The 27,293-nt window shown below is 59.6% G+C and overlaps 2 protein-coding genes and 1 long non-coding RNA gene across 8 annotated transcripts; 2 read left to right on the top strand and 1 right to left on the bottom strand.

The window, feature by feature from the left end:
* The first annotated feature begins 77 nt into the window (after window positions 1-77).
* XAB2 (XPA binding protein 2) lies at window positions 78-9,112 on the top strand. Of its 2 annotated transcripts, none has more exons than XM_081498643.1 (19): window positions 78-289; window positions 1,390-1,538; window positions 1,809-1,932; window positions 2,163-2,360; window positions 3,092-3,226; window positions 3,301-3,465; window positions 4,705-4,849; window positions 5,253-5,404; window positions 5,516-5,635; window positions 5,727-5,858; window positions 6,012-6,143; window positions 6,293-6,406; window positions 7,334-7,496; window positions 7,589-7,779; window positions 7,966-8,088; window positions 8,180-8,351; window positions 8,552-8,681; window positions 8,796-8,905; window positions 9,000-9,112. In XM_081498643.1, exons 1-19 carry the CDS (start codon window positions 239-241, stop codon window positions 9,059-9,061), a joined length of 2,568 nt encoding a protein of 855 aa, XP_081354769.1. In that variant the 5' UTR covers window positions 78-238; the 3' UTR covers window positions 9,062-9,112. The 2 variants fall into 2 exon arrangements, with proteins under 2 accessions (XP_081354769.1, XP_081354771.1); XM_081498645.1 differs by having other exon boundaries at window positions 4,705-4,867; window positions 5,262-5,404.
* A 1,204-nt stretch (window positions 9,113-10,316) lies between these two features.
* Window positions 10,317-26,795, bottom strand: CAMSAP3 (calmodulin regulated spectrin associated protein family member 3). Of its 5 annotated transcripts, XM_081498639.1 has the most exons (19): window positions 26,462-26,716; window positions 19,530-19,783; window positions 19,054-19,176; window positions 18,874-18,969; window positions 18,656-18,688; window positions 17,721-17,768; window positions 17,311-17,449; window positions 16,357-16,496; window positions 16,188-16,281; window positions 16,040-16,094; window positions 15,796-15,869; window positions 15,415-15,484; window positions 13,845-15,318; window positions 12,454-12,593; window positions 12,064-12,371; window positions 11,639-11,738; window positions 11,177-11,289; window positions 10,971-11,089; window positions 10,317-10,883 (listed from the first exon to the last, which is right to left on the bottom strand). In XM_081498639.1, the coding sequence occupies exons 1-19, from the start codon at window positions 26,607-26,609 to the stop codon at window positions 10,578-10,580; spliced, it is 3,834 nt and encodes a 1,277-aa protein (XP_081354765.1). In that variant the 5' UTR covers window positions 26,610-26,716; the 3' UTR covers window positions 10,317-10,577. The 5 variants fall into 5 exon arrangements, with proteins under 5 accessions (XP_081354765.1, XP_081354763.1, XP_081354767.1 ...); XM_081498637.1 differs by lacking the exon at window positions 18,656-18,688; XM_081498641.1 differs by lacking the exons at window positions 17,721-17,768; window positions 18,656-18,688 and having other exon boundaries at window positions 26,462-26,795.
* Window positions 15,626-24,097, top strand: LOC145509574 (uncharacterized). Its single transcript, XR_014056208.1, has 2 exons — window positions 15,626-16,610; window positions 23,574-24,097. It is a non-coding gene; the product is annotated as an uncharacterized LOC145509574 (long non-coding RNA).
* Window positions 26,796-27,293: the final 498 nt, after the last annotated feature.

The raw sequence follows: 27,293 nt of genomic DNA, 5'->3' as shown, positions 1-27,293 counted from the left end.
GGAGTCCGCGGGCTCCACTGCTAAAGCTGATTGGCCCGAGTAGCTTCGTGATGACGTCATCTTAGAGCGTCGCCTCTGCTTCCGGTAGCTGGCGCGGTCGAATGTCAAGTCAACAACACCTGGCGCTTGATCGGGAAGAGTTCAGCCAGTGGGAAATTAGTCTGGTTCGAGAGAGCAGGCCTTTAGGTGTAGACGTCATCATACCGCGACTCCTATCCGTACCTGGAGAGCCTGGAAAATGGTGGTGATGGCACGGCTCTCGAGGCCCGAGCGGCCAGACCTTGTCTTCGTGAGTCCGCGGCGGGCCGGGGGTGGCATTCAGAGGGGCACCGGAGCTTAGATACCTCAGGGGATTGGGGCTTGGCTACTCGGGGTATTTAGGCTAAAACTATGCTGATCTGAGAGCAGGAGGACCCTTACGGGCCGAAGACGGGCTCGTGTTGTCTGGATCAGGCTGGTCAGGAGCAAAGATCTGGTGCCAGAGCCCAGGTGACCTGAGTAAAGAGCAAGTGGTCGAAGTTAAGGGCCTGGCATCCCGAACCTGGGGCGGAAATGGGAGCGCGCGGGGTGTAGGCGGGAAGAGAAACTCAGGTAGCTAAATTTTGAGAGGCCTGGTGTTTGAAGTAAAAGCATGGTGACCAGTCCAGGACTGGTTTCATTGGTAAAATCTAAGTGTTCCGGGTAACGGTCCAGGTCTGGTCCTGAGCGTTATAGTTTCTGGGATAAAGGCATGGTGTCTGTACGGGGAGAATCTTGGGGAAAGAAGTAAAAACCTGGTGATATGGAGCTGAGCGGGCGACGGCCAGTAGAATCCTGGAGAGTCAAAGTCTTGGTGTTTGGAGTAGAAGCGTGGCATTTTCACTAGATTGATTTCTTGGTGTCTTGAGTTAAAGGCTAGGGAACTTGTCCATACCTTTCTTCCTGAGATAAGGATCTAGCTTCCAACTTCTGGGGCAGAGTTGAGCTAAACTGGCTAATGGGAGCCTGAGATGCCAAAGGTCTGGTGTCTGGGGAGAGTCATGCTGTGAGGAGGTAAGACTTGGTGACTAGGGCAGAAGCCTAGCATCGGACCAGAACCTTGGTGTCTGTAGAGTCTGGTGACCTGGGCCAGAAAGTGGATAGCTTGATTCGGAAAGCCAAGAGAGTGATGTCTGGGTGGTAGTCTCATGCCTGGCCTGGAACCCGGTGACCGAGGAGTCTGATAGTCTGGGTCACATTGTAGGTCATCAGATTCTGAGAGGTAAATGTCTGGCCCAGAATCCTGGTATCTGGGTGACTGGGCCCCAGTGGTGAGCAGTGGCATCTGGGACCTGGTTAGGGGTCCCAGTAGGAGCTGTGCGCAGGCTCTGAGAGCAGGTCTGTCTTCTCCCCATACCCCGGCCCTGGCAGGAGGAAGAGGACCTCCCCTATGAGGAGGAAATAATGCGGAACCAGTTCTCTGTCAAGTGCTGGCTCCGCTACATCGAGTTCAAGCAGGGGGCCCCCAAGCCCAGGCTCAATCAACTGTATGAGCGGGCACTCAAGCTGCTGCCCTGCAGGTGAGATTGGCAGCAGCTGCCCTGCCTGCCCCCACCCCCTGCCCCACCCTACCTTATCCCATTACACCAGAACTGGCTAGTAGGTCCCAGGTCCCTCCTAGGTGTTGTGTCAGTGAGTAAACATCCCAGGAATCGCTGAGCACACCTTCCCTGATGTCATGGCCATCCTCCCCAGGCCCCTGCCCCCAGCACTCGTCTCATAGGGCAGAGGGGAGGGTCCCAGGAGTCCATAAAAGCTGACCAGTCACTGCCCCTCCCTCCACCTCCCAGCTACAAACTCTGGTACCGCTACCTGAAGGCCCGCCGGGCGCAGGTGAAGCATCGATGCGTGACAGACCCCGCCTTTGAAGATGTCAACAACTGCCATGAGAGGGCCTTTGTGTTCATGCACAAGGTGGGGAGGGGGCGTGGCTGGGCCAGGGAATGAGTAGGGAGGTGGGGCTCAGAGTCCACGGAGGTGGACAGAGCAGGGGTGGGAATTCTGTGACCTCTGTGCATGCCGGGCTGAGCGAGACTTAGTTCCAGGGGCACTGGGGTTCTGGGTCCTGCTGCAGGGGACATCCAGCATCCTGGGGCCCAGTGGTGAGGCTGGCAGCTCAGCCCCTCCTCTCCCCACCTCTCCAGATGCCCCGGCTGTGGTTGGATTACTGCCAGTTCCTAATGGACCAGGGACGTGTCACACACACGCGCCGAACTTTCGACCGGGCCCTCCGGGCATTGCCCATCACCCAGCACTCTCGTATTTGGCCCCTGTACCTGCGCTTCCTGCGCTCACACCCCCTGCCTGAGACTGCCGTGCGGGGCTACCGGCGCTTCCTCAAGGTGAGTCCCCTAAAAGAGCGAGACGGGGTCAGGTTCAGGCAGGTGGGCCAGTTCCCCAGGTCAGGACTTTCCAAAAACAGGCTCGTTAGGGGCACTGTCTGCCCTGACAGACAGGAAATGGGAACATGGCTCGTTGAGACAGACAGGCTTTTGTTTGTGAGTTCTGTGTTTAATCTCCAGAGAGTTTGCAAGTTTGCTCCACGTCAGGCATTGGGACACAGGTGCTGGGAACAGCGTGGCTAAGACAGTCCCTGCTTGCACGGAGCTTTCAGTCTCACCTGGCAGGCAAATGCTTGCGACCTGACTACATAAACCAGAGTAAATCTGAAACCATGAGAGTGCAGGGTTGCAGAGATCAGGAGATAAACACATAACAGGCAGGGCTGAGAGTCGAAGGGCAAACAGTATGGAGGCCTCATGCGGTTTTCCCAAATTTATAGTCTCTTATGCATCGTGAAATCCTTAGCGTAGTGCTGTTTTAGGTAAGGGGCTTGTGATGAAAGCAAGGCCTGGTCTGTGCAGGCTGGACTGCTGGTGTCTAACCCAGACCAGTGAGGGCTGGAACTGGACTGGTGAGGGCTGGGGCTAGACAGGTGTGGCTAAGACTGGGAGTGCAGCGCTAGCTCCTGCCCAGGACAGTGGTGGGTGGCTGACCGGAGGTGGGGTGGGAGGGGGGCATGGTGGTGTGGCCCTGTGGCCCCACTGATGGCCGGTGGTGTGTGGGTGCCCAGCTGAGCCCCGAAAGCGCTGAGGAGTATATTGAGTACCTCAAGTCAAGCGACCGGCTGGATGAGGCGGCGCAGCGCCTGGCCACCGTAGTGAATGACGAACGCTTTGTGTCGAAGGCCGGCAAATCCAACTACCAGGTGGGCCCTGGGGTGCTGGCTGGGAGGGAGGGCTGGCCCCTTGGGGCCAAAGCTGACCTTCCTTCACCCCGCAGCTGTGGCACGAGCTCTGTGACCTCATCTCCCAGAACCCTGACAAGGTGCAGTCTCTCAACGTGGACGCCATCATCCGCGGGGGCCTCACCCGCTTCACCGACCAGCTGGGCAAGCTCTGGTGCTCGCTGGCCGACTACTACATCCGCAGTGGTCACTTCGAGAAGGTGCCCAGGCAGGCAGGGGTCTGGGAGTGGGGCGGGGCCTCCCTCCAGCACTCAGCCTTGGGGGACACCTGTGGACGCGCATGTGAGCAGAAAGCACGTGCCAGTGTATTGCTAGTGCACATGTTTGCACATGACTTCCTGAAAGTGGGGCAAGGCAGACTGCCCAGCCTTGCCAGCGAGCGCACCCACCTTGAGCCAGCAAAACCTAGTTTTCCATGGTGGTAGCCTTGGACCTGTCTTAGCTGGGTGTCCTCATTCGCTGGTTTCCTGAGAATGAACTTTTGAGAGTGACAGTTGCCTTCCCACTTATTGGGACTCAGGCTGGAGTCGGGGTTTGGTGTCAGGGTCCCTCCTGAGGTGTTGGTATTACCATCTGTTCACATTGGCTGTTCTTGTGGCAGTGGAGGGGCAAGCTTGGGGATGGGGGCAGTGGGGAGGGGCTCTGAGAGGTCCCAGGAGGGGCTGGCTGGGGCTGCGAGGGTGGGGAGGGGGTGGGCCAGGGGTGATCAGAGCAAGAGGGTGGAGCTGGAGTTGGGGGCCCAGAGGGGGCCGTGCAGGCCTGGGGGAAGGGGGAGCCTTGCAGGCCGAGAAGGGGCCAACTGTCCCGCTACAGGGAGCTGCCAGTTAGCCAGCTGTGAGCAGGACACAGCCTGACCAACTGTGCATTTTACAAAAATACAGAGACCCTTCAGGCTGACACTGAGTGGATCGCATAGGCCAGGGCCGGCAGCAGGAGACTGGCCAGGCAGGGGCAGAGTGATGGGGCCTCCCACCACTAAGGAACTACATGGGGTTTGAGGGGTGACCGATAGAATGTGTGCTGGAAAGAGGGGTCAGACTGGTGTGAAGGGTACTTTCTAGCAAAGCTGAGCCCTCCATGGCCTGCTGAGGTTCAGGTCCTGGCAGGGCGGTTGGTCCCCTCTTGGGTCCCACTGGGGCTGGGCCGTCATGTATCTCCCTTGAGCCCCATGGTGACTGCACGAGGAGCTGTTACTCTGTTTACTGATGAGGAGCCAAAGTCCCCAGATCATCTGGCAGAAGAGGGGAGGGGAGAGCTCCGACCATTGTTGGGTGCTGGCTGGGCTGGGCAGGCCCTGGGGAGTACCCTGCGGGGGTTCTGACTTGAGACAGGTGCTCAGAGGCCAGTTCTGTCAGATGCCTAGGGTCCCTGCAGTAGGCACACGTGCCTCTCCCCCGCACTTTCCTTACACCCCCCTCCCCTGCTTCCCTTCCCTGCAGGCTCGGGACGTGTACGAGGAGGCCATCCGGACTGTGATGACCGTGCGGGACTTCACCCAGGTGTTTGACAGCTATGCCCAATTCGAGGAGAGTATGATTGCGGCGAAAATGGAGACCGCCTCAGAGCTGGGGCGGGAGGAGGAGGGTGAGCTGGGGGAGAGGGGTCCCTAGTGACTTGCTCAGGGGTGAGTGGGTCTTGGGGTCAGAGGCCAGCAGCAGGGGAGTGTGAGTGGGTGGGTTGCCAGGACTGAGGACACTTTTCAGTGGGACTTGGGTTGAACACTGGTGGGAAGAGAAAGCAGGGTGGACAGCGAGGTAGAGAGAGGGCCTGGGCCAGAGCTTGGCAGGGAAGGACGTCTGGGGAGGGGGGAGTGGGATTGAGGGGTTTCCAGGGTAGTTTGGAAATTGTAGGGTCAGGGTGGCCCTGGGGTAGCTTGGGGAGGGAGTGCCCAGATGGACAGTGGGGGCGTGGGGCTAGGGATCAGCTGTGAGTTGGAGGTGCCCCGGGACCGTGAGCTGACGCCCTCCACCCTGCCCCGACTTCCCAGACGACGTAGACCTGGAGCTGCGCCTGGCCCGCTTCGAGCAGCTCATCAGCCGACGGCCCCTGCTCCTCAACAGCGTCCTGCTGCGCCAGAACCCGCACCACGTGCACGAGTGGCACAAGCGTGTGGCCCTGCACCAGGGCCGCCCCCGGGAGGTGCGTGACGACCCTGCCTCCGGAGCCTTTCTTCACCCCACCCTCCTCCTCCGAGGCCCGCCCCCTCCCCACCAGGTCCCCGCCCAGCCTGACTCAGCCCTTCCTGCCCAGATCATCAATACATACACCGAGGCTGTGCAGACTGTGGACCCCTTCAAGGCTACCGGCAAGCCCCACACGCTGTGGGTCGCGTTTGCCAAGTTTTACGAGGACAACGGGCAGCTGGACGATGTGAGTGTGGGTATCACGTATGGGCGTCTTGGTCCTCTGCCCCGCCCCCCTGGTGGGTGGGGTCTCAGCCTGGCCTCTGCCCGCCCTGCAGGCCCGCGTCATTTTGGAGAAAGCCACCAAGGTGAGCTTCAAGCAGGTGGATGACCTGGCCAGCGTGTGGTGCGAGTGTGGCGAGCTGGAGCTCCGGCACGAGAACTACGACCAGGCCTTGCGACTTCTGCGGGTGAGCATAGGCCGGCGAGGGGTGGGATAGGCAGGCCAGGGGTGGGATAGGCGGGTGAGGGGTTGAATGGGCGGGCTTGGGCGCTGCAGGGTGTGCGGGTCAGGGTTCAGGATGCCCCCTGAGCGCCTCCCCCTGCTGTCCTTGCCCCTGCAGAAGGCGACAGCGCTGCCTGCCCGTCGCGCTGAGTACTTTGATGGCTCGGAGCCTGTGCAGAACCGTGTGTACAAGTCTCTGAAAGTGTGGTCCATGCTGGCCGACCTGGAGGAGAGCCTCGGCACCTTCCAGGTGAGCCCCTGGGACAGGATGGGGGTGGGATTGCACCTTGCAGCTGAGCCCCTGGGATGGGGTGGGGGATGGGGTGGGATATGCTCCTCAGGGAGGGGAAGGGGGCTGACTCCACCCCCGGGGCGCACCACCCTGTCCCTGCCCTGCAGTCTACCAAGGCAGTGTACGACCGCATCCTGGACCTGCGCATCGCCACGCCACAGATCGTCATTAACTACGCCATGTTCCTGGAGGAGCACAAGTACTTTGAGGAGAGCTTCAAGGTGAGGGGGTCCCCACCCAGGAGTCTGGGGCACTGTGTTCGTGTGCTCAGGCCGCCCCCACAAGGTACCACCCACTGGGCGGCTTAACCCATGGAGGTGCATTTTCTTCATCCTAGAGGCCCGAAGTCTGAGATCAAGGTGTGGGCAGGGTTGTTTTCCTCTGAGATGCCCCTCCCTCTGGCTTGCAGAGGCCGCCTCTTTGTGGTGTTCTGGCGTGGCTACCTCTGATGTCATGAGGATGTCAGTTGTATTGGAGTGAGGTCACCTTAGTCATCTCATTTTAACTCAAGTTCCGTCTTGTAGAATCTATTTTCCAAACGCAGCCTTGTTCTGAGGTACTGGGAGCTAGGGTTTTGACTTGAATTTGGGGGAACACAGGGACACGGGTCAGCTTGTGACAGGCACAGAGTTCTGCCTATGTGTGTGTGTGTCCCTGCCCTGCTGCTCAGGTGATGGGTTGTGTGCACTTGGAGGGTTTTCCATATGCGTGTGTACACGCAGAGCGGCTTTGCCACACTGAAGCTTTGGTTGTGTACACGTGGGGACCGTGCACATATCTGGACGGGGGGAGGTGTTGTACACACATGAGTGCTGCCTCTGAGTGTCAGGCCTGCCCCTCTGCCTGGGTGGTGACCTTTCTCCCCAGGCTTCAGTGTCTTTGGAGCTGAGGATCTACTCCTGTTTTCAGCCATAAAGTTGCTGATTTTCCTTAGTGAGTCCTAGTCCAGCTCTGTCTCAGGTCTTGGCAGTCTGTAGAGGGAGACAGGCCACGCATTGGCTGCCAGGCTGGGTTTTGATTGCGTGATCACGGGGAGGAGCAGGAGGGAGGGGCGGGCAGGCCAGGGGCCCGCTGAATGAGCCAGAAGGGGACATGGGTGTGAGGGGTCCTCTCACTGAAGGCTCACACACAGCACCCCCCTCTGGCAGGCATATGAGCGCGGCATCTCGTTGTTCAAGTGGCCCAATGTGTCGGACATCTGGAGTACCTACCTGACGAAGTTCATTGCCCGCTACGGGGGCCGCAAGCTGGAGCGGGCACGCGACCTCTTTGAGCAGGCGTTGGATGGCTGCCCTCCCAAATATGCCAAGAGTGAGGGGGGCCAAATGGTCTTGGGGGGGTGGGGCATGTCCTGGGCCCAACTGCTGACCTCTAACCCCACCCCCCGCTTCGTCCTGCCGCAGCACTGTACCTGCTATACGCACAGCTGGAAGAGGAGTGGGGCCTGGCGCGGCATGCCATGGCAGTGTATGAGCGCGCCACCAGGGCTGTGGAGCCTGCGCAGCAGTACGACATGTTCAACATCTACATCAAGCGGGCAGCTGAGATCTACGGGGTCACCCACACCCGCAGCATCTATCAGAAGGCCATTGAGGTGCTTGCACGGAGGGTGGAGGGGAGGGGGGAAGAATAGGGTCTTGCAGGCAGGGGATCTGAGCGAGCCTGTGTGTGTGTGGCAGAGGGCAGACCCACTGCCCAGGGGCCAGCCTGGTGTGCCCAGAGGGGTGTGTGTGCCCTCCGCCCCCATCCCAGTCTCCATGACCCCTCCCAACCCTACCAGGTGCTGTCTGATGAGCATGCCCGGGAGATGTGCCTGCGCTTTGCAGACATGGAGTGCAAGCTCGGGGAGATCGACCGCGCCCGGGCCATCTACAGCTTCTGCTCGCAGATCTGCGACCCCCGGGTAGGCATGGTCCTGAGCCTGGGGAGGGATTGCGGGGTGGGAGGTTGTGGCCAAGCTGACCAGCTCACGTTCCTGCTACCCCGCTCTGCAGACGACCGGGGCCTTCTGGCAGACATGGAAGGACTTCGAGGTCCGGCACGGCAACGAGGACACCATCCGGGAGATGCTGCGGATCCGCCGCAGTGTGCAGGCCACATACAACACACAGGTCAACTTCATGGCCTCGCAGATGCTCAAGGTGTCAGGCAGCGCCACAGGCACTGGTGAGTGAGCCCTTGCCATGGGCGCTGGCCTCCCAGGTCTGAGAGCATCGGGGTCCACCCTGTCCCCCGTGCCTCAGGCTAGAAACTTCCTGGGGGGCCAGGGCCTCAGGCTCAGGTGGGGGCCGCCCAGCAGCACCCAGAGCGAAGCAGGCACGGTCCCCACGGTGTCTGACTCCCACATTCCCTGCCCCCACCCCCAGTGTCTGACCTGGCCCCCGGGCAGAGCGGTATGGATGACATGAAGCTGCTGGAGCAGCGTGCTGAGCAGTTGGCGGCGGAGGCGGAGCGAGACCAGCCCTCAAGGGCCCAGAGCAAGATCCTGTTTGTGAGGTGAGGGGGGCGCCCTGAGGCCGGGACTCGGAGCCAGCCAGGTCTCAGGAGGGGAGGCACTGGGAGATGGGGGCGCCAGGCCTTGCTGAGCAGTGTGGCCCCTGCCCACCCCAGGAGTGACGCCTCCCGGGAGGAGCTGGCCGAGCTGGCCCAGCAGGCCAACCCGGAGGAGATCGAGCTGGGCGAGGACGAGGATGAGGATGAGATGGACCTGGAGCCCAATGGTGAGGGGCCAGTGGGCCAGGTGGGGTGGAGGGTGGGGGTGGGACCCCCTCCCAGAGAGTGACCGAGTCCTCCTCACACCTCACCCCCATCCAGAGGTGCGCCTGGAGCAGCAGAGCGTGCCAGCCGCTGTTTTCGGGAGCCTGAAGGAAGACTGACTCCCTCCCCTGCCCACTCTGCCTCTTCCCTCAATGAAGCATGTGTTTGTACGTCCTGGTCTGAGCCTCCTTCCTGCCCGCCTTCTCCTGCTGCCCAGGTGCCTGAGGGGTTTGCCAACTCAGCGCCCCGCCCCCCTCCACCCCCAGATTGGCTCATGTGGGAGGTGGGGCAGCTGGGCTCCAGGCCAGGGCAGGCACCCGCCCCACCCTCACCCCACAGAGCCAGTTCTGGACTCTGAGAGGCCAGTCTCTCTGCGGCCTGAGGGCCTGATCCTGGAGGGGTCCCTCCCTGCTCCCCATCAGCAGGTAGACAGCACCCCACCTCTAACTCTTCCTCCCTGAGTGAGGGTGGCACCCCCCCACCCTTGGGAGGTGACTAGTCTGAGAGCTCTGGAGGCAGGCAGGCCCTGACCACCTCTGTGATCTTAGCAAGGCTCTTCTCTACCTGGACAGCAGCCAGGAGCCAGACCTCGGCCCTGGGCCACGGCCAGGGCGTGGTCCTTAGTCCTAAGCTCTGGGAAGCCATTAGCAGGCTCTAAGCTATTAAAGGATTTGAAGCATTCAGGGGCTTAATCAGATTTGTGCCCTTAGCAGGCCAGGCAGGCTGCTATGGGACCGGCTGGTGGCAGGAGGTGACTGGGGATGCAGTCATGGGGACAGAGAAGCGAGTGAGCAGGGAGGCCTTCAGGAGGCAAACGTGCAGGATGAGGTAGGTGACCCTGGGGAGGCTGAGGTTCCCCACTTGAGCTTGTGACATAGCTTCTCCACCTGAGACATCCGGGGGCCACGCCAAGGCAGCAACCTCAGACCTGGAGCTCGGAGGAGAGAAACAGGACCCCCTGGCCCAGAGGCAGTCACCAAGCCTAGAAATGTAGGCAGGTGGCTGGGGGAGAGATCAAGTTTAGCAGTTGGCCAAGGACCAAATGACAGGAGGGGCCGATAATAACAGCCAGGCTGAGGAGGAAAATGAAGCCAGTGGGGGTGGGGAGGGCTGGCCGGAAGCCCCAGGTGCCCAGGAGTTCAGCTAAGAGGTGGCTGGGAAGCAGCCACTGGGCCCTGGCAGGGGAGTCATTCCAGACCTTGGCAGGAGCTGCACCAGAGCCATCGAAGGGAGCAGACAAGAGGCTGGAGCAGGATCAAGAGAGAATTGGGAGACAGGAAACGGTCAGTGAGTGTGGGAAACCATCTCCTGCAGAGATGTCCCCAGCCCCCCAGCGAGCCTCAGGCAGATGCCAGTAATCTCCAGTAGTCTCGCTCTCTTTAAATTACTTTATTCAAGAAGGTAGGGAGGACAGACGGTGGGGGGGGACTGAGCTGAGCCCTGAGTCCCTGAACCTCCCAGCTCAGCCCCCACAGCAGGACGGGACAAAAATTAGGGGGTGGGGACTCCAGCCCCACCCAGACAAGGTTGGGGACAGACAGGACCCAGGAACACCGACTGTCCTCCGGGTTAGTCCCTGGAGGGGGCGGCGGTCAGAGTACACAGGGCCCGGCCTGCAGACCACCCAGGACAGGGCTATTTGGGGGTGCTGCTGCCCTTCTTGGGGGTGGTGGGCTTCTTGCTCTGCCAGAGGTGTCCCTGGATGGTGAAGGCATCCACGCTCATGGACATGGTCTTGGCGGGGATCTGCGTGAAGCGCTTGCGGTCCGAGTTGTACTTGTAGATGCCTTCGACCATGGCTGGTGTGACCGTGCGGGGGCCATAGCCCGCCAGCCGTGACAGCTCCTCCGTTTCCGCGGACAGCGTGTACAGGGCCCGGAACTGGCAGCTCGAGTCACGGAAGAGGATCAGGAAGTGGTTGGCCTTGCTCTTCTCGATCTCCTGGTGGGCGGCGCAAACAGTTAGCCAGGCCGCCAGAGACCCCTCACCTGCCCCCGACCCCCCCATAAAGCCCCAGCGAAGGCCTACCTCAAGAATGCGGTTCTTCTGTGGCTCATTCACCTTGCCCGCCAGGCAGCAGTGTGACAGGGCATTGTGGATAATGAACTTGTTGGACTTGGCACTCGGCTCCTTGTACAGCCGCGGACCTAGGGGGCAGGGCAGTGAGCAGGGACTGGTGGGGGCTGGTGCTCACCACCACCCCCACCCCCACCCCCAAAAGTCCCACCACCTACCCGTGTATTCAGGCACTGAGGCCGGGGAGGATGCGTTGCTGCCATTGTCCCACTCACGTTCGCGGCTGCCAGGTAGGCGGCTTGGGGACATGAGGCCAGATGGAGATGGAGCCCTGCGGGGGGAGGTGGGATGGGGTGGGGATGCGGTCAGTGGTGGACGAAGTCAGTATGCAGTGAGACCCAGGAAGGGTGCGCCCAGGACACCGCAAAGCAGGATGTATCCACAGATACCGTCTGTGCTCTTAAGTCCCTGCATGGCCAGCCCTGGGCACGCTGAACATGGGAGCAGAGAGGCGCATCCTTGGGTTCTGTCTCAGGTGTGTAACCTCTCATCTCTGGTGGTAAACATGTACCCTTGTGCCATATCACACTCTTAGGCACGCATTCATACTCACACACACACATGCACACTCCGAGAGGCCACCTGGCACATAAGTACCTGCAGGTCCAGGCCAAACTCACCGAGACGTGGGCCTCTTCACACCAAGGTTACTGGGGGCCTCGTTGGCCACCGTGGACAGAGACAGGGTGGACTGGGAGTAGATTTTGCTGAGCCGAGAGCCTGGGAGCAGAGGGTGTCAGGTCAGGCACCTCCCACCAAGCCCCCTCACCTCCATATATGCCCAGGGGGCCTGACCTGGCCAGTTGGAGAGGGAACATGGGGGTCAACCCTGCCTAAGACCCTCACCCCACACTGACCGCCCCCCATCCCCCCTAAGCCAAGCTGTAGGGAAGCAATGCCTGACCTATTAAGCTGCGGAGAGAACTCTGGGCCACTACCCTTCACCCTGCTGTGGCCCACACATCCTTCTGGAAGCCTTGATCCCCCACATTGCAGCCCTGTGTGTGTACCCCAAGCCACCCCACTTGCCCCTGGAGGGCCTCACCCAGCAGCCCACGGGCTGGGCTCCGAGCCAGGGCCGAGTCATCACAGCAACCAGAGCGTGGCCGGGGGGCCCTCCGACCGCCACGGCCCGGCCCCCCACTCCCCGCTGCCCGGGGCCGCAGCACCTTATCAAGATCGTCCATCAACTTCAGCTGGGCCCGGCGTTCATACTCCAGCCGTGTGAACTCCCCCCGCCGGGGGCCCGCCTCCTCCTCAGCTGGGGCCCGGGCAGCTGGGGCTGGGGTTGCAGCAGAGGCCGTAGGAGCTGTGGGTGCAGGGAGGCTGGGAGCCACCTCCTCCTGGGCCAGCCTATGCACAGAGGAGATGGACACAGTCAGACAGGTGGCAGGGTTGCCGGGGGCAGAGGTCCTGGGGCTGGGCTCAGCCTCACCTCGAGGCCTCCTCCCTGCGCTGCTCCTTCTCGGCCTCCTGCCACTGTTTCCTCCGCCGTGCTTCCTCTGCCCGCCGCTGCTGCCGCTCCAGCAGGCTGGCCCGCTTCTGGGCCATCTCGTCCTCGGGCTTGTCTTCATCCTGGGGGCAGGCACCGAGTGTAGCTGGCTGTCCCTCCCCTGGTTCAGCTGGAGTCTGTTTTGACCCAGCCTGCCAACCACTCATGTGTCCTTGAGTTTTTGTCATTGGTCTGAAAGCATTTGGTGGGTGCCTGCTGTGTGCGTGACCTTATGCTGCTTCTGGGCACACAAAGGTCTCAACCCAGCTAGGATGCAACACTGGTGAGCACACTGGTAGGGCAGGACCTATCCTAGTCTGGGGACACCAGGAGAGGCTTCCTGGAGGAAGCAGCCTTGGAGAATGAGGTGGACTGAACTGGGTGGGGTTGAGTGGTGAGGAGAGCATTCTAGGGGGGGAACGGGAAGTGCAAAGGCCCTGAGACCAGAGCAGGTTGAGCAGGTGTGGAGCAGGGAGGCCAGTTTATTCTAGGAGCAAAGGGGAGCCACAGGAGGGTTTTAAATAGGGGAAGGTGTGTTAGTTGCTCAGTTGTGCCCGACTCTTTGTGACCCCATGGACTGTAGACCACCAGGCTCCTCTGGAATTCTCCAGACAAGAATATTGTAGCGGGTTGCCATTCCCTTCTCCAGGGGATCTTCCCGACCCAGGGATCGAACTCCAGTCTCCTGCATTGCAGGCAGATTCTTTACTGTCTGAGCCAATGGGGAAGCCCACAGATAGGGGAGTGACAAGGTCCAATTTACATTTTAAATAAATGCTAACTGCTCAGTTCACAGTGGCCAGGGATTGGTGTGTGGTGAGGCAGTGGAGACCAATCAGGACGATACTGCTGGTGTCCAAGTAAAAGGTGCTGGCCCAGGCTGGGGATGCTGACAGGAAGAAGAGCGATTGGATATGGAAGAGTCAAAAGAGGAACTGGTAGGGCCATGCTGGGGGGAGTGGGGAGGAGAGAACAGGAGGGAGGGGATGCCATGGAAGATGCTAGCCGCATCTGTCCATCTAGCTATTCCTGTCCATCTATCTGTAACCCACCCACCCATCCATCCACCGGGCCACCCCTGTCCATGTGTCTACCACTTACTTTCTCTTCACCCACTACCCACCCCATCTACATGTCCATCTGAACACACACACCTTGTAGGTCTGCTTGCTCCCACCTGGCGAACCATCTATCTCTGTTCCCCTACCAGCTCTATCTGTTTGATCATACACTGAGAAAGCCCCATCCATGCGACCACCTGTCCACCTGCCTGTCTGCTCATCCATCCATCCTTCCGCCCACCTGGCCCCGCCCCCACCTGCTCAGGTGCTCACCTTATAGAAGAACCCCAGTCCAGTGCGGGGCTCTCCCTCTGAAGACACTTCCTCCTCTAAGGAATCCTCAGCCCCAGGAGGGCTCCCATCTCCCTCCTCTTCAGCCGCTGGCTCCTCCAGGCTGCTCAGTGGGATCTCAATGAGCCCGGGCCGAGCTGTGGGTTCCTGGGGGGGTGGCCCCTCAGCCAGGAGGATGGAGGAGCGGGTCTGCACCGGCACCTGGCTCGGTGAGAACTTACGCAGGTGGGGGAGGCTGTCCACGTCATGTGGGGGCGTGAGCACCCTGGTCAGGGGCGCCAGCCGCAGCTCTGCTGGCCGCGCGTGTTTGGGGCTGCGGGGCGTGGGGCTGGGGCCGGGGCTGGGGCCCGGCCCATGGCTGCGCCGGGCAGCTGGGGTGCGCCGGGCGGGGCTGGGGGATGCAGCTTTGGGGCCCGTTGTGGGACCGGGGATGACCCACGCGGCGGCAGCTGGAGTAGGGGCGGCCGTGGAGGACTCGGGTGGGGCCAGGAGCCGCTGCTGCTGGTCTGTGAGCCTCTGCATATCCCGTTGCAGAGAGTTCAGCGCTGCGCTCAGCTTGCTCACTGCCCGGTTATAGTCCCCCAGTCCTTCGGGGGGCACTGGGCCCAGTTCTGGTGAGAAGGTCACCGCCTTTGGCCGTGGGGACGGCTCACCCTGGCCCTCACCTGCTGGCCGCTCCCCGCCAGGGGCCGGACCCAGCTCTGCCTCCGCTTCCCCACCGGCCTCCCGGGGCTGCACCTGCAGGAAAGCGTTCTTGCCCAGTCGCTGGCGGTGCTTGGCAAAGATGGCCTCAATCCGCCGCTTCTGGGCCTCGATGGCCCGGCGTTTCTCCTCTAGCCGGGCTCCAAGCTCACTCATCTCCGAGCTCAGGGCCTCTGGTGGCCCCGGGGTGGCCACTGGGGACCCGGCCTCGACCTCGGCCTTCACCAGCTGCTTCTTGCGTTCAGCAAAGCTGGTCATCTTCACTTCAGAGTTGCTGGCTGCTGGGGACGAGGCTGCCACCTTTGGGGAGCCCTCAGGCAGGGCTGGTGGTTTTGATACCTCTCCGGCTGGGCAGGGAGCCGGTTTTGAGGGGCCCTCAGGGTGGGGCAAGTAGGCGGGTACTTTGGTGGGCCCGTCGGGCAGTGGTTTCGAGGTCCCCTCCGGCGGGTAGGGGGAAGCCAGCGGCAGTTTGGAGGACCCCTCGGGGGAGTGGAGGTAGAAGCTGCCATCGGCAGCCCCGTCTGGGAGCAGCCGGGGCTCAGCACTGTGGATGATCTGCAGGGCCTCCTCGATGGTAGGCAGGTCGCCAGTCTCCGGGGGTGGCTGCGCGGGAGTCCGGGCTGGCACAGGGCGCTGGGGACCCAGGCTGTCTGAGCTGACGGAGCGCAGGAGGACGGGGTCTCCCATGACAACATCCACATCGCTGTCCAGGCCAAAGGGGGTGCTGAACGACACAGCCTGGGAAAGGGGACGGCTGGGCGGCCGGAGGGAAGGGTCAGCCCCTGGGACAGGTCCAGGCCCCACCTTGGCCCCTCTGACTCCACTGCCAGGGCCCCTTCGATGTGCTCACCTGAGCTGACGGTTCCAGGCTTTGCCGAGAGCCTCCATGTGGGACATGGACGGGGAGGACTTCAGCGAGCCTGGGGAGGGGTGATGAGTGGTCATTCTGGGGTCACTGGGGAACCTGGGGTGAGCCATGGGGTGTCAGTGGGTGAGTCACTGATGGGGCATTATGTGGATGGATAGCTGGGGGCCACGTGGTGTCACTAGGGGGTCCCTGTGAGCCCCTGGGGAGGTCACCGTCGGGGCCAGTGAATGTCACCAAGGAAGTCATTCAGGTGCCAGACAGACCCAATGGAGGGGTCACAAGGTGCCCACATGAGGTCAGCAGAGGCGGTCTTTGGGTGGGGGGGGCGGATCTCCAGTGACGAGCCATCCCCCTTGCCCTCACCTGTGGATCCTCGGAGTGGGGACTGGGGGCCACCAGGTGACAGGAGTGGATGGCGGAAATTGAAGACAGGAGAGCTGCCAAGAGAGGTGTGTCAGCCAAGGGTCCCCCTTCCCTACCCCTCTTGGGAGTGGAGACCAGTGTACCCCCCCAACACCTCCCCTCTAGCCGACCCAGCAGTAGGAGGGACCCAGCAGGAGGAGGAACCCATCGTGGCTGGGAAGTCTCCACCCACCAGGGGATGTACCTGCTGCCGCTGTTGTTCTGGGGAGTAGAGGCCTCTGTGGCCTGGGGGGAGGCGGCTGCACACAGAGCAGAGAGTCAGGCAGGGCTTGGTTTTCTCCCCACCATCCCCCTCAACCCCACCCCACCCCAGGCCCAGGGCCAGGCCTCACCATGACCATCAGGCAGATCCTTGACCTGCACAAAGTCAGGTTTCAGCACCTCGAAGCACATGAACAACTCAGCCAGCAGCACCATCAGGTTGATCTGGAGGCGAGAGGCAGGGTCAGCCGCCCAGACCCATGGCCCCAGATGCCCATGAGGCCCACAAGGTAGTCTTACCTTGAGGGGCGGTGGGACATAGAGAAGGTCCTCCAAGGACAGCGGGCAGCCCCGAGGGAGGCGGGAGGCACAGAAATCCTGCACCAGCTGGAGGTTGTACAGGCTGTCCGCCACAGACATGGGGTCCTTGAGGCATACCTCTGTAGGGACAGGATGCCTGGGTCCCTGGCTCTCCGGGAAGGAGGACGGGGTCCCAGCACACAATATACATGGAGCACCTCCGACTGATGAGCTGAGCCGTGCCCCTTCACAAGGTGGGTGTCGTGACAGGCTGTCTTTCCCTAAGGTCTTTGTATCTACTGCCCCCACCGCCTGGAATGCTAGTCCCCCTAGAACTCAACTCAAAAGGCTTCTGACTACCCAGCACCTAACAGAGTACCTAACATCCAGAACATTCCTCTAGATGAACTTATGGTTCATTCTCTCTCAACTAGGATGTGAGCCACCTGAGGTCAGGGGCAGGTCCATATTGTTTTGGTTGGATCTCTTGGTGCCTAAAATAGGATCTGGCACACAGTTCATACTCATATTTGCTGCAGGACTGAATTATGGAATCAAACAGTATGGCTCAGATGGTAAATAATCTTCCTGCAATGCAGGAGACCTGGGTTCGATCCCTGGGTTGGCAAGATCCCCAGGAGGAGGGCATGACAACCCACTCCAGTATTCTTGCCTGGAGAATCCTCTGGACAGAGGAGCCTGGAGGTCTACAGTGGGGTCGCAAAGTGTCAGACACAACTGAGCAACTAATAGACACTGAATTATAGGTGGCACAGAGAGGTTTATACACTTGGGCAAAGTCACACAGCTCATTAATAGAAGAGAAAGGTTCAAATTCAGGTCTGCCAATCCTGGGAGCTACATTTATAATCTCTGCGATACTCTGGGGACAGGAGCCAAGGCCTGTGTGCCAGGCTCGTCGGGACAGGATCTGGCTCGGACCCTTTCACTCACCCTCAAGTCGCAAGAGCTGGGGACAATAGCAGTGGATTGTGGCGGCCAGCGCAGCCCCACTTGCCAGGTCCTGGAGGCTGGTCACCGTCGGAAAGCAGGGGGCGCGTCGGGCCACGGCACGGTCCTTGCGATATCGAATCTGTGGATGGGAGCCGTGTCAGGTCAGAGGTCGGGCTGGCCCCCAAGTCAGCAGTCATGCAAGCTGTGTGGGGAGGCCTGGGGTTTCTACCACAAAGGGGCGTGAAGCTGGGGGGGGGGGGGTCCCAGAGCCAGGGTGGGAGGGGGGCCAGCCTGGAGCAGGGTGGGGAAGGGCAGCAGCAAGAGGCAGAGGAGGTGTCCGCGAGCAGCCAGGCCAGCAGCGGGGACTGGGGGCAGGGACTCCTGAGACCCTGGGGCGGGGGATACATTACCATGGGGGGTTTGCTCCCCGACTCCTTCAAACAGAAGGCAATTGCGTGCTGGGGGGGAGAGGAGCAGCTGTCAGCGGGGCGGGAGGGGTGCTGACTTGCTGGGCCCCCAAGCACACCTCTGGGATGGGGGACGGCCCTGACCCCTGTCCTGAGCCCTGGCCGTCCAGCTCCCTGGCTGTGCTTTGGCCGGCTTTGGGGACTCCAGCACCTCCCAGTACGGAGGGACCCAACAGAGCAGCCTCTCATGCAGGAAGTCCTCCCCCTCCCACTCAAAAGACCCAGGCCCCGGCTGGGGGAGGGGATGCAGAGGAAGCAGGTAGGCAGGAGAGGAGCCCCCGACCCAGGCCCTAGGGTTGGGGAAAGGAGGAGGCCCTGAAGTGAGCAAAGGCAGGGGCTTCAGCCCAAAGCCCTCCACCCTCACCCCACTTGCAGTGGTCACTTTCCCCTTATTGCACTTCAGGGATGTACACCCCACTGCCTCCAGAGCTGGGAGCAGGGAGCTGTCCTTAGGGAAGCTGGAGGCTCAGTTAGGAAGGTTCCTCTCCCTTCGTTTGGGTTTGAAGATCTTTCTTTTGGCCAGAGGGGTCTTCTCCCTGTGCCCTGCCTGCTGGGATCAGAATCCATGTGTCTGATGGGCTGGGGTCCTCCCTTCAGAAGCCCCAGAGGTCTCCCCACCTCGGCTCAGGTGGACAAGCCTCTGGATTACTGGGAGGGGAGTCATGTACCAGGGGAGAAGTAAGAGCAGTGATGACCCTCTTGCCTTGGTTCCCCAAAGGGCTTCTCTCTGTCCCCTAGGGCGGGGTCCCACTTCCTTTGCTCATAACTGGAGCAGGGGAGAACAGGAGAGGGAGCGGAACAGGCAGGCAGAAAGAGACACACAGACAGACAGCAACAAGCGGGGCAGGCAGACAGGGCGGAGAGACAGCCCCACTTACAGGAACCAGCTTCCAGTACCAGCGTGTGGGGCACTGATGCCAGAGAGGCAGAGAGGAGAGTGTGGCAGGAGTGGGCAGAGGCAAGGGGGCAGAGAGAGAGAGAGAGTCACTTCCGGCCCCCCCCAAAGCAAGAATGGCCTCGAGGCACAGCCCCGACCTGCCCATCCAGCCCTCAAAGATCCGCCCCTCACTCCTTCCATCCATCACCCCAGCCTCACCGAAGGCTGCGCTGGGGCCACCCCATCTGCAGGGGCCGCCGTAGATGCTCTCTGCGCAGCTTCCTGATCCGTCTTCTCCTGCAGCCGCCGGATGGTCTGTGGAGCAGGGAGAGGTCAGCGCTCCAGTCACTGGAGCGGTCCTGGCCCCCCCCACCCCATCTTGGTCCAACCCCCACCTACCGTGTCTACCCAGAAAAGGAGCTTGTGCTCCAAGCTGGCTAGGGCCAAGGGACCAGGCAGTGTCTTTGTCCACTCGAAGGCGAAGGCAACCATGAGGGCATCAATGACAGCTAGGTGGGCTCCCTGTGGGGGCAAGGGCTGAAGGGTGAGCCCAGAGCGCAGGTTGGAGGCCTCCAAGGGAAAAGAAACAGGAAAAACCTGGAGGTGGGCGGGGCTTACAGTGGGACGGGCTTGGGAAGCAGGCCAAGCTTAAAGGGAAAGTTAAAGTCGCTCAGTGTCCGACTCTTTGCGACCTCATGGACTATACAGCCCATGGAATTCTCCAGGCCAGAATACTTGGAGGTCACAAACTAGGCTAGCGATCTGGCGGCCAGAGTAGCGCCTTTTGGGGAGGTGCCAGACTTGGTAGGAGGAGCCAGGCCTGGTGGGCGGAGCCTTGGTGGGGAGGGGCCTGGCTGGGAAGGGGCGGGGCCTACCATGAGGATAGGCTGGTGCCTCAGGTCGGCCTCCTGCACCGGGCGCTCGGGCAGCGCGGGCACCGTGCCCCTCCGTGCCAGCAGTGCCAGAAGCGCAGAGGGGCTAGGGGGTGCTTCGAGCTGCGGCAGCGCCTGGCGCCAGGCCCGGCAGTAGAGCTCGGCCGAGAGCAGCAGCCGTGTCACAGGGGGCTTCACGTGCTCCTGGGCGTACTGATCCGTGTAGAAGGGCTCCCACAGCTCCGAGGGCACATGCTCTGCGGGGGCGGAGTGGGGGTAATGGCAGGGTCAGGGTCACGGGGCACAAACCCCCATACTTGCAACCCCATGGACTGCAACCCCATGGAGCCCCCCACCAGGCTCCTCCGTCCACGGAATTCTCCAGGCAAAAATACTGAAGTGGGTAGCCATTCCCTTCTCCAGGACCCAGGGATCAACCTAGGGATCGAACCCGGAACTCTAGCATTGCAGGCAGATTCTTTCCAGTCTGAGCTACCAGGGAAGCCCTGACATACAATTATATGGCCCCAGTTAAAGCAGGGGGTGGGTGGGGTGTGGGTTGGGGCAGGTCTGTACCAAGGAGGATGGCACCAAGATGAGAGAATAGGGGACCTGGGCTAAGACAAGAGGCACAAATGTGGGGGAGTTTCCCAGAGGAAGGCATGACGGTGTTTCTGGCAGGGGGATCTGCATACAAAGGAGAGACGGTGGGGCGGAGCACCAGATCTGGAGGAGATGGCGGGCTCTTGGACCCAGAGTGGAAATGGAGGTCAGATAGGCGGGGTCTTGTAGCCACGTCTCTCGCCCTCACCTAAGGACAACAGTGACTAGAAGGGTTAATGGACCTCCCTGGTGCTTCTTACCACCCCTAGTGGACTCGCTTCGCTTTACAGCAACCCTAGGAAGAGGCAGCCTGGACACACGTGGTAACTCCGCTTTATAGATGAGGAAACCTAGGCACCAAGGCCACACAGCTCATCAAGGCTGGGACTGGGGGACTTCCCTGGTGGACCAGTAGCTAAGACTCCGCACTTCCCTGGTCAGGGAACTAGATCCCCCATGCCTCAACTAAGAGTTTGCTTGGCGCAACTCAGAGTTTGCTTGGCGCAACTAAATATCCAAACATATAAATATTAAAAAAAAAAAGTTTGGGACTGGGATTCAAACCCAGGTCTCCAGGAGACTACACCCTTAGAGTGGAGGCTGGAGGTGGGATGAGCTGTGGTGTGGGGGCTGGCTGGAAGGGCATAGAATGGAGGAGAGGACAGACTGCAAACACATTGAGAGGGGTGAATGGCCTGAACTTGGTGACTGAAGGGAGGGGGTGGGGGGAAGAGAGGCACCCAGAGCCCTATCTGGAGGGGGAAGACAGACAGAGAAAGAGGCTATTGGCTGAGACGGGGGTACAGGAGGGCCTGGGACTTAGAGGCAGCCATGGAAACTCTGAAAGAGAGGCAAGGTAGGAAGAGGAGGCTTGAGGAAGCCCCAGGGGGAGGGGGCCAGTAGCAGAACCCCAACCAAGTAGAACCCAAGAGTGAGGAGGAGAAAAATCAGAGCCACTAGGAAGATTTGGGAGGTAGAGAAGGAGGATCCAACTCGGTTGGATCTGCCCTCCTGGGCCTTCCAGGGAGGCCCCAAGTCTTATGCCAGTCAGAGCCACTGCTCTGTACACTTGGGTTCTGCCTGTGTTGAAAGAATGGGAGGAGGTGGGGTTGTACTGCTTAGAAACATTTGAACATGACATACCAGGCCTTCCTCAGGTGCCTGAATTCACAGCAGTGCTCCCCCGAGGTCCTGGCTATGAGGACCTAGGCACACTTGCCTTCAACCCCTCCCTGCCCGCCCTGATCTTTCCCCATCCCTTAAACTCACACTTGGCCTTCCCACTTAATACCCAAACCTTGTGAAGAGCTGGGCCATCTCCCTGCCCCTTGAAAGAAAAGTTCTCCTGAGTGAGAGATTATATTATGTGAAGTCAGAGAAACACAAATATCAAGTCCCATCACTTGGAATGTGTGGAATATTCCATATGTGGAATCTAAAAAAATGATACAGAGGAGCTTATTTACAAAACAGAAACAAGACTTACAGACAGAGAAAACAAACTTAGGGTTACTAAAGGGGAAGCGGGGAGTGATTAGTTAGGAATTTAGGATTAACATATACATAGTTATGTATGTATGTATAGTTCATATACATATCTATGAACTAGATAACCAACTAGGACCTACTGCAGAGCACAGAAAACTATACTCAATATCTTATAATAACCTATACTGAAAAAGAATCTGAAAAAGTGTGTGTGTGTGTGTGTGTGTGTGTGTGTGTGTGTGTGTGTTCAGTCCTTCAGTCATGTCCAGCTCTTTGCAACCTCATGGACTGTAGCTCGTCAGCTCCTTTGTCCATGGAATTTTCAAGGCAAGAATCCTGGAGCAGGTTGCCATTTCCTACTCCAGGGGATCTTCCCAACCCAGGGATTGAACTCATGTCTCTTGCATATCCCTCACTGACAGGTGGATTCTTTACCACTTCACCACCTGGGAAGCCTATATATGTATGTATAACTGAGTCAATTTGCTGTTTATGTATAACTAAACACAACATTGTAACTATACTCCAATTAAAAAAAAGAAAAAAAGAGTTCTCCAGGTTCTCTTTCCTTCTACTCTACTCCCATTCCAACCCCTCCCCATCTGTCCCTTCCCTTGTGGCTCCCAGCCTCCCCAAGGCCAGCACTGGCCTTCCAACACCCACTATCTTGCCTGGGCTCTCTGCCAAGCACCTCTTTCTTTGAGAAGTCTTCCTCCCTCTGGTGTCTCCCAACATCCCATCTCTTTTCTCTTTCTCCCACCACTCAAGCCTGGCTGCCTGCCCCCATGCCTTTTCATTGCTGGGCTCCTGATAGCTCTGTCTGAGCAGCCCTGTCAATGGACATGCTCCCCCCACCTCCTTCCCACCATGAATGATGGCTTCCATGGTCATCTGAGCACTGCCTCCTGCTGCAGCCCAGGCATTGCCCCTAATCCTTAGCATCCTTCTCCTCTCTGTTCCCATGTAGTGAGAGAACACCATCCCTCCTTCTCTCTCCCCACCTCCAACATCCTGTCAGTCACTCACCAGGCTTCAGCTCCTGGAATCCCTGAAGCCAAACCCTCCTCCCTCTCTCTCTAGCTCCTGGTTTGTTTCCTGCTCTCATCAACAAAATGAAACAAGTTTCTTTCCTGCAGGACTTGTCAGGGCCTTGAAGACGACAACTTGAGCTGGAGCTACCGATGGCTACTGTTTATTAAGGGGCTTCCGAGGTCAGGGGCTTCCCAGGTGGTGCAGTGGTAAAGAATTCACCTGCCAGTGCAGGAGACACAAGAGACTTGGGTTTGCTCCCTGGGAGGGGAAATCCTCTGGAGGAGGGCATGGCAACCCACTCCAGTATTCTTGCCTGGGAAATCCCATGGACAGAGGAGCCTGCCGGGCAACAGTCCATAGGGTTGCAAAGAGTCGGACACGACCAAGCACACACAATGTTTATCAAGTGCTTAGGTTATACTAGTGTGTCTTTGCCTTGGCACAACTGGCATTTGGGGCTGGGTGATTTGTGTTTAGTGGGGCTGTAGGTGTGGGGAATTCGGGCAGGGAATGCTGTTCTGGGCATTGTATACATGTTTAGCAGACTTCCTGGTCTCTCCTCACGAGCTGACAAGAGCACTGTCCTCTCTAATGGTGACAACTAAAGATACTCTCAAACATTGCCACATGGTCCCTAAGTGACAAACTCATCCTCGGTTGAGAACTGCAGCTCTATACTATAAAATGTTATATGGAGCATTTAATACTGTCTGACAGAAACAGAATACGAACCACACAAGAAGTTTAAAATTTTCTATTGCACCATTTAAAAAGCAGCAAGGAGTAACATGACCTTATATCTCACCCAATATATATATATTAGTAATATATCTCACCATATATATATATCCAAAATATTATTTCAACATGTCAACATAAAAACATTATTAATGAGATGTTCACTTTTTTTTTTTTTGGTACCAGGTCTCCAGAAGCCACTGTGTATTTTACATTGACAGCCTCTCACAAGTCATATCAGCCACATGTTGCTCTTGAGAGTCCCTTGGACTGCAAGGAGATCAAACCAGTCAGTCCTAAAGGAAATCAACCCTGAATATTCATGGGAAGGACTGATACTGAAGCTGAAGCTCCAATACTTTCGCTATCTGATGCGAAGAGCCGACTCATTGGAAAAGACTGTGATGCTGGGAAAGATTGAGGACAGGAGGGAAAGGGGGCGACAGAGGATGAGATGGTTGGACGGCATCACCGACTCAATGGACATGAATGAGTTTGAGCAACCTCCAGGAGATAGTGAAGGATAGGGAAGCCTCGTGTGCTGTCGTCCATGGAGCTGCAAACAGGTAGACATGACTAAGAGACTGAACAACAATATGTTGCTCATGGCTACCACACTGGACAGCACAGCTAGCCTTTGGACCACCCACCTTGTGTGCATCTGCTCATGGCATTCCTTTTTTTTTTTTAACTGGAGGATAACTGCTTTATGATGTTGTATTGGTTTCTGCCATACACTGTGAATCAGCCATAAGTATACATATATCCCTTCCCTCTTTTTTGAGCCTCCCTCCCACACTCCGTGCTCATGGAATTCTTATGAAACTTTTCCATTGTACAGATGGGAAAACCGAGACCCAGAGAGCTAAGATGACTTGGCTGAGATCAAAGAGCTAGTAAAGGGTGGAGCTGACGGGACCCTAGCTCCCTAGAGCATCACAGGGAGGTTCTGGCGGCCTGAGGGACTGCATATAGTATTTCCCAAACTTGTGTAAAGATGGCACCCTTCCTTATCTTATCTCTGAGCTCACTGTGGAGTCCAATAGCCTGCATTCCTGTCCAACCTCCTCAGGTCTGTGCCCCGGGCCACCAGAAAGACCCCTTCCCCCTAGCCATTATTCCCCAGAGGGGCAACTGCATAGCTGATCTCATCTTGTCAGTCCCCAAGCACCTTCCCCAGCTCCCGAGGGCCCTCAGATCCCCACATGTGGCCTGAGAGGACCTCTCCAATGGCACCAGACTCCCTCATCGCTCCCAGCCACTCCCGGGCATGGCACAGAGAACTCCCTGTGGGTCTCCTCCCCCCAGAAAACTCCTACACACCCTTCAAGGTCCAAATGCTCCTTCCTCTAGTGAGCTGTCTGTCCCTTCTCCTCCCTTCCCTGGAAGATTTCTAGGATTTTCTCCCCCCAGTCCCACTGCAGGGCCGGCAGCCCGCTTCAACACTGCTCGGACATCACCAGCTTTATCACTAGAAGAAGCAACAATCTGGTTTCAGGTCCCATCATCCTCTCTCCAGAGTTCATCCCCATCTTTTCTGTCCTGAGCGCCCAGCACTGGCCTGGCACCCAACAGGCATCAGTAAAGAGTTCTAGAGTTCATGGGTCAAGCAGGGATCTGCTCACTACTTCCTGTTTAGAACCTGGGGTCCCCCCTTCCTCAGTCCCCCTCTGTTCAGAGAACATGGGTGAGGGGACAGACTGAACTTGACCCTGTGGGACCATATCACACAATTCGGGGGAGCTGAGTCAGTGAAAACAGAACCGGGTGAGTCAGGGCACCCTCCCAGAGACCTGACCTCCCAGTGCTGGGACCCCACTCACCCCAGCACTGCCCTGGGACTTAGTGGACAATTGTGAAATGGATAACAAAGTGAATACATGCCTTCTTTTACAGAGGACTCAACAGAAGCTTAGAGAATTGGGTTAATTCGTCCACATTCTGGGGGAGCGTGGCACTCAAACCCAGCTGATTCCCAAAGCTGAGTCCTCTGTGGCCTCATAACCTGGGATGTGGGGGACTGAGGCAGGCTGGGCTCTCTCCCTGCCAATCCCTCCTCTCTTCCTCAAGCAGGTATTTGGGGGTGGGTGGTCCCTAGAGTGGGCCCTGCCTGGGAGACTGCAGGGAAAGAGACTGGGAGAAAAAGACAGGCTCAGGCGGAACCAGGAGACAGACGGACAGCTGTCACCAAGACCCACACCCAGAACAGGTTGATCTGGGAAGGCCACTGAAGGGGGGATGGGCTGTGCTCAGCTGGTGCCAAGACCAGTGGGCAGGACCCGTAGGCGGGCAGGGCGTCCCCCCAGAAGGCCCAGACCTTAATTAACTCCTCTTCCCCATGGCCAGGCCCTGACTCCCGGCTCTGGCATGAGGCCATGACTGAAACTGCCCTGGGCCTCAAATCCTAGGGATGTGCCCGCATCCTCCTCCTCCGTGGGGTGGCCCGAGGTCTCCAAACATGTGGGTCTTGGGGAGGAAGTGGGACAAGGCCCCACACCTGGGCCCCCACTCCCGGCGATCATGGATAAACCATTTCCCTTCCGCCGGGCTCGCCCGCCTCCTGAGTAAAATGGGGCAATAAGTCACAGCTGCCAGCCGCCGGCCGGGGCCATGGAAGCGAGAGAGGGGCTTCCTGGAGCTCCCCTCGCCGCCCGCAGCGCAGGCAGGGCCGACGCGGGGTGTGTGTGTCCGGCCTGGACAAGGGCGGGGGTCCTCGCGGGCGCGTGATGTGAGGGTGTAAAGGGTGGGGGGGAGGACGTGCCAGAGGCGAGGCCCGCACAGGGGGACACTACTCGGCCCACAGACCCTGCTCGGCTCACCTGAGGACCCGGACACCCCGATCGTAGCGCGGAGCTGGGCAGCCGGCCCCACCCCCACCGCGCTCCCGCAGCCGCGCGGGCAAAGTCCACCGCCCGGGCCGAGCAGGAAGCCCAGAGGCCCGGCGCCGAGGGGCCCAGGCCCGGGGACCCCCCCGCCCCCGGCGGCCGGCGCTATTGTTCCCACGGCCCCGGCCTCCCTAGGGCGGCGCCCCGCCCCCCGCACCTGCCGCCCCCCTCTTCCCCTGGCTCCGGTACCTGCGCCCCCGAACGCGGCCCGCAGCACCCACGCTAGGCTGGCCGCCGCCTTGGCCCGCGAGAAATCGTACTGGTCCAGCGACTTGATCTCGGGCACCAGGAAGGTCCTCCGCAGCGGCCCGGGCCCCGGGGGCGCCGCCTCCACCATGGCGGCGCGGGGGCTGCGGGCACCGGCTCCGCGCTCGCTCGGGCTGGGCTCCGCCGCGCTCGCACCCGGGCCGGGCCCGCCGCCGCCACCACAGCCACCACCACCACCACCACCACCACCACCACCGCAGGCGAGCCAGGTGCGGCCGCTCGCGCTCACGACGCTGCGTCGGCCCCGCCCCGGGGCGGAGCCCAGGTGCGCCCCGCCCCCGGCCCTGGCCCCCGACCTGGTCCCCTCGCCTGACCCGGTCCCCTCGCCTCTCCCGGTCCCCTCGCCTCGCCCGGCCCCTCGCCGCCGCAGGGTGCGGCGGTCCCAGACTGCGGTGGCGGCGCGGGAGGCTGCGGAGGAGTGTATGTGTGTGTGCGCGCCTGCGCGCGCTTGTCTGTGTGCGCGCACTGGAGGGGTGAGGGACCCTCGTCTTGCGGGTGTGTGTGCCGGCACAAGTGTTGTTTCCTTAGGTGAGAGTGTGAGCTTGTCTTTCCTGGCCCGGAGGCAGCGCGCACGTGGGTGCACCTGTTTCTCATTGTGTCTTGGGAGCGTCCAAGAATGGGTGTCTGTGTTCGCACCAGTGTGTGGTCTCTGCACGTGTTTGGGTGGTGAACGAGTGTGTTTGAGGGTGTCTGCATGTGCGTATCTGTGTGAGTGTGTGACAACGCGTGTGTGTGTCCTTGATTTTCATGAGTG

This window comes from Giraffa tippelskirchi, chromosome 6 (assembly GCF_054371585.1).
Source record: "Giraffa tippelskirchi isolate mGirTip1 chromosome 6, T2T-mGirTip1v1.2.pri, whole genome shotgun sequence".
NCBI lineage: Eukaryota > Metazoa > Chordata > Mammalia > Artiodactyla > Giraffidae > Giraffa > Giraffa tippelskirchi.
Note: the sequence above shows the minus strand (reverse complement) of the source record. Positions and strands in the feature narration are given on the sequence as shown.

Bases quoted from the DNA above. Each gene is read 5' to 3' on its own strand.
- XAB2 (XM_081498645.1), top strand. From the start codon at position 239: ATGGTGGTGATGGCACGGCTCTCGAGGCCCGAGCGGCCAGACCTTGTC. The intron at 290-1,389 runs GTGAGTCCGCGG...CGGCCCTGGCAG, and splicing joins AGCGGCCAGACCTTGTCTTC to GAGGAAGAGGACCTCCCCTA. The intron at 7,780-7,965 runs GTGCTTGCACGG...CAACCCTACCAG, and splicing joins TCTATCAGAAGGCCATTGAG to GTGCTGTCTGATGAGCATGC.
- CAMSAP3 (XM_081498640.1), bottom strand. From the start codon at position 26,609: ATGGTGGAGGCGGCGCCCCCGGGGCCCGGGCCGCTGCGGAGGACCTTC. The intron at 19,784-26,461 runs GTACCGGAGCCA...CCGCCCCCGCAG, and splicing joins GGCCGCGTTCGGGGGCGCAG to AGCATGTGCCCTCGGAGCTG. The intron at 12,372-12,453 runs GTGAGGCTGAGC...CTCTGTGCATAG, and splicing joins CGCAGGGAGGAGGCCTCGAG to GCTGGCCCAGGAGGAGGTGG.